Source organism: Etheostoma spectabile, chromosome 21, assembly GCF_008692095.1.
Source record: "Etheostoma spectabile isolate EspeVRDwgs_2016 chromosome 21, UIUC_Espe_1.0, whole genome shotgun sequence".
In the NCBI taxonomy this organism is placed as follows: Eukaryota; Metazoa; Chordata; class Actinopteri; order Perciformes; family Percidae; genus Etheostoma; species Etheostoma spectabile.
The window spans coordinates 15,122,818-15,127,949 of record NC_045753.1 but is presented as its reverse complement, the minus strand read 5'-3'; the positions used below and the strand labels follow the sequence as shown (position 1 = coordinate 15,127,949).

Genomic DNA, 5,132 nt, shown 5'->3' with positions numbered 1-5,132 from the left:
TCGTATTTGCAGCAAACATAAAACATCGACTGCTCATCAAAACTATGCACATCACTGCGTCAGCTGCTGCCTTCGGTACTTTTCTCCACACGGAGAGCCTCACTTCCCATAACAAACCCAGTCGGACTAACGTCACATACACACGGTACCCATCTAGCTACCTGTCTCAAAGGGGAAGGGTCGTACGGAAATAATTATGTAATAGAAAACAAACGTAAGTTTACTTTTCCATCAAGCAGCAAAAAAGGATTGTGTTAACATCGCAACGTCCAGCAATGTGACTATCGCGCATGCGCACATTGCAATGTCGATGCTAAAACACGATATCGTTCAGCCCCAGTATCAATCATTTCGTCTAACTCCCGGTAAGAAAATTAATGTGTATTTTCCAAGTCAAACTATTACTCTCTATGCTACGTGCACTGTAATATTCAAATTAATTTTGTGTGTGTGTAATTCAGGCCCGTGTGTAATAAGAGTGTAAATTGTAATTTGTGGGACTAATAAAGGATGCATTATTATTATTCTTAACAGGATATTAAAAAAGAAGGTTTTATATCAAATTCTTGATTTAAGCCGTTTGGGGACATTATGTTAAGGTAATAAATCCAAAACGTCTCTCTCTGAAGAAGGCTTTTAGCATGACCACCCCTCTTGGAGGGTTCTTAACGCCCCAACATGTCTCAATGTGCTAACATTCTGACCAGCTTTCTTAAAATGGACAGCTACGGGACTACGTTTGTTCCCCCGTTCTAGTGCTGCTCCTATGTTCACAGATTCTCATGCGCAACGCACACGTGGTATTGCCCATGTATGCCAAGCTGTAAAGGCACACATATGAACACTGTACACAACTGCCACACCTATACTTCCCATTCCCGCCACAGTATATTGTTCATCCACTGTATCCCTCTAAACCGTCCAATGATATTTTCACCAACAGATGATCATTCCAGAGTGGTGTTGACTCAGCTTGATGGAAATCCCTGTTCGGACTACGTGAATGCTTCATACATTGATGTGAGTTATGCTTTTTGTTTTTTAATCATTCTGCCGAACACTGTACATTTGTAAAATAGCAACACTTGACTGTAGCAAAATAGCAGTTATAGCCCTGATTTCATCTATAAAGGAATATCATAAATCAGCTTAATAATGGTTGGGTTTGAATAATTTCATCGCAAGGTATTTAAAAGTTAGTTTTAAAATTGAGATTGAACATTCTTTTATTCTCGACCTTGGTAACGGCAGTCGAAGAGACAATCTCACCCCAAGGTCCGTTACAAGTTGTTCTCGAGCTTTATATTAATATTCTTTATCAACTTAATATTTGTTTTCGACAGGGTTACACAGAAAAAAACAAATTCATAGCAGCACAAGGTAAGAGTGTGTAGAAATTACATGCATTTTATTTTATTTAATGTCTTAGTATATGTACAGTATATTATTATAATCAAATGTTTTTATCTCACAGGCCCAAAAGAAGAGACCGTGGCAGATTTCTGGAGGATGATATGGGAGCAGAAAGTTGCGACTGTTGTCATGCTGACAAATCTGAAAGAAAGAAAAGAAGTGGGTGATTTGGCCTTGTGTGTTTCCTCAATGTGCTTGAGTGTCTACGGACACTATAACACCCTCATTCCCTTCTTTTTCTGCAAAGGGGGCCAGTGAAAAGTCAGATTTTCTTTGTAGGGATTAATGGATCATCAAAGAAAGATTTGAGAAGAAATGTGCTTCAAATAGATTTCATTACTTATGGTCAAAGGTGACACCGTGGCGTTTAATTTAGACTATTCATTTCACACCTGTAATCTCCCCTCTGACATGTGTATTTCTGCTATAATTGTTCAGTCTTTGTGAACCAGAACTCTGACTGGATAAGGAGAAAGGGGGGGGGACTAAAAAGATCAATAAGTAAAGAATTGAAAAGGATTTAATTCAGCGTGCAGGCACTTTAAAATCGATGGCTACATAATGTGTAATAAAGTCCTCTACGGCATGTCATAATCACCCTGCAAAGTCTTGTATTGAGCGGTTACTCCCCTCTCGCTTATACCAATCTGGACTGACTGGCTGTGAAATTGGAAAATGGGTGCCTTTTAAAAAAATCTTTTTTACTGGAATTTTGCATTTAGGCCCTTTTTCCCTCGAAAGGCTAGTCCTTGAATACATTCCTAGAGTAGGTTTGCTCACCCTAGAATCACGGCTGTCTGGCATCTCTCCCCAGGACAAGTGTTACCAGTACTGGCCGGATCAGGGCTGTTGGACCTACGGGAAGATGAGGGTGGCAGTAGAAGACTTCACCGTTCTCGTGGACTACACGATACGCAAGTTCTGTATACAATATGTAAGTTTTAGGCAGCACTCTTATATTTACTCTGCTTCAAAGAACTTCCATGTAAACAGGAAGGTGGTGTTTGTAAAACACTACTGCACATTTCATCGTAAGTAGTTTAGTTCCTTTTTCATAGCAAGTCAACTAGACACTTTCTAAATTCTTAGTTTTGAATGACTTTTGAAAAAAATCATAGTGAACAGAAAATGTATCTAGATCATTAAACGAAAGATGTTGCTACTTTTGATTAATCTCCATTTCAACAGAAAGCATTATCAGATATTGCCCCTTGGGCCTGCCCCGTTTCGTCTTCAAACCCGCTGCGCAGGTGGTGTTAACATTTGGTTTGTGTTTCTATGTAGCAAGCCAGTGATGCCTCTAAGACTCCCAGGCTGGTCACCCAGCTTCACTTCACCAGCTGGCCCGACTTCGGAGTTCCTTTCTCCCCCATCGGCATGCTCAAGTTCCTCAAAAAGGTCAAGGCGGTTAATCCGCCCTTCTCTGGGCCTATCGTCGTCCACTGCAGGTACCAGAGCGCTGAGCAAATAGATCGTTGTTTACTAGGATCTACTTGCTTTCGCCCGCACATTCCTTTGAAACGGTTTTAATTATCCAATTTGTTTCCACGGAGAGAAATATCTGCTTGAAAACAAACTGTCAGCAATGTCTGGAAACATTCTGAGCATTGGGTTACAAGAACAGACGTCCTTTGTTTCACTGCTGTTGTCTGCTAAAACGCAAGGGTCAGCTGAGGATTGCGGTTTGTTTTGCGTCTCTGCAGCGCCGGCGTCGGGAGGACGGGAACCTTCATCGTAATAGACGCCATGATCGAAACAATGCACGCAGAGCAGAAAGTTGACGTGTTTGGGTTTGTGGCCAAGATACGAGAGCAGCGCTCACAGCTCATTCAGACGGATGTGAGTCGGAGACAGGACAAAGTTCACTCGTTTATTCAACAACATGACATTACGCTTAATTCTTGACAGTGAATGCGTTAATTATCCCTCCTCAATCATCTGTAAGATTTTAAATGTCCCCACCTGTTTGTGTATATTCCCACCCCAGATGCAGTACTCATTCATCTACCAGGCCTTGCTTGAATACTACCTCTACGGAGACACGGAGCTGGACGTGTCGTCTCTGGAAGGACATTTGCACAAATTGCACAACACCTTTGCAGACGGCGACCGGGTGGGCCTAGAGGAAGAGTTTAAGGTAAGACATGTCATGTCACATTGCGGTCCGCAAAAAAAGATGACATTTAATCAAATATTAAAGTGTGTTAAATTCCCTATTTCAATAATAATAAATAAAACAATAGAAAATGTACTGCTATGCAACCGTTTAAGTTTAAATCTATCAGACTTTAAAAAATCAACCTTGCAGAGAAAAGCATGGTAGGAAGAAGTGAGGATTTTTACCAGCTTTAGCTACTTTTAGGCTGAATCCCATTTCTCTGTCTTACCCCTACCCCTTGGCCCTTGAAACCAAGGGGTAAGTGGTAGGGGTGAAAACATACCCCTATGAAATGGGACACCACTTGGTGACATCACCATACAGAATTGATCACAAACTCCAAGATGCTGTCTCTGTCTGTCGACTGTGTGGGTTTGGACAACAGCGTCATATGTATTTACATATTTATATATTTTATAGTTATTTTATGTTCACTTTGGTAGTGCAGAGGCAGATGTTCTTATCTGTGTAGTACTTAGGTCTGTTTGCAATACAAATGTGTATACACATGTATCATGTATACATACATATACACCCTGTATACATGGTGTGTTGTATATCTGTTTTAGTTATCACCGTTTTGAATGTCATTGATGTTCACAAAACATTTTGTTGACAAACATCTGTCTTTATTGCTAAAAAATTGAACATTACAGGGAAAAAATGTTTTCAAGAAAGTAGTTGCAATGCAAGAACTGACCATACATGTTTCCCGTTTAATTTTGTGAGCAAAAGTACATTGAAAATTTGCACTATTGTAACACTTTGCTCAATTCTGCCCAGAAACTGACCAACATGCGAATAATGAAGGAGAACATGAGAATGGGGAACCTTCCAGCCAACATGAAGAAGAACAGAGTTCTGCAAATTATTCCATGTAAGAAAAGAAGGAAAACCATAGAACTAAATAGATCGGACGCCTGTTTGATGTATCAATTTGTGGCAGATTTAAACCTCCACATTATATCAGATGTCGGATTCTTTTGGAATCTGACTTTTCTTCAATATTATGCTCTGCAGCATTTGGTTTTAACGGAGGTTTTCCTATTTCAGATGACTTTAACAGAGTTATTCTCTCCATGAGAAGAGGGCAGGAGTATACCGATTTCATCAACGCATCTTTTATAGACGTAAGTACACATTTTATGACCTTATGCCGTCCTCCTTCCTTCCTGTCCAAAATAATTCACAGGCATTTTAAGCAAGACACATTATTTGGAGCTGAAAAAGTGTGTGTTATGACGTGTGTGTTTTGCTGCGACTCAGGGCTACAGACAGAAGGACTACTTCATCGCCACCCAGGGCCCTTTAACGCACACGGTAGAGGATTTCTGGAGAATGGTGTGGGAATGGAAATGTCACTCAATTGTCATGCTCACCGAGCTCCAGGAGAGGGAGCAGGTGAGGAGTAATGGCTACATTAACCAATCTATATTCCCATTTTCAGTTCATGTATGCCGCATTTCATATTTGGAGTAGGCCTGCATGATTAATCATTTTAAAAATTGTGATCTAAATTCATCCTGTTCTAGTGGAATGCATCACAAACGCTACTACTTTC

General features: G+C 40.4%; 1 protein-coding gene across 5 annotated transcripts in view; it reads left to right on the top strand.

Moving 5' to 3' along the window:
- ptprea (protein tyrosine phosphatase receptor type Ea) overlaps window positions 1-5,132 on the top strand; it is a 52,458-nt gene that overhangs the window by 43,602 nt on the left and 3,724 nt on the right. For all 5 annotated transcript variants that reach the window (XM_032502183.1, XM_032502185.1, XM_032502184.1 and 2 more), the window contains 10 exons: window positions 944-1,020; window positions 1,344-1,380; window positions 1,475-1,572; window positions 2,228-2,347; window positions 2,698-2,861; window positions 3,117-3,252; window positions 3,401-3,550; window positions 4,355-4,448; window positions 4,625-4,701; window positions 4,838-4,972. In XM_032502183.1, the coding sequence (XP_032358074.1) occupies window positions 944-1,020; window positions 1,344-1,380; window positions 1,475-1,572; window positions 2,228-2,347; window positions 2,698-2,861; window positions 3,117-3,252; window positions 3,401-3,550; window positions 4,355-4,448; window positions 4,625-4,701; window positions 4,838-4,972 (1,088 nt within the window). The remainder of the gene's footprint in view (window positions 1-943; window positions 1,021-1,343; window positions 1,381-1,474; window positions 1,573-2,227; window positions 2,348-2,697; window positions 2,862-3,116; window positions 3,253-3,400; window positions 3,551-4,354; window positions 4,449-4,624; window positions 4,702-4,837; window positions 4,973-5,132) is intronic.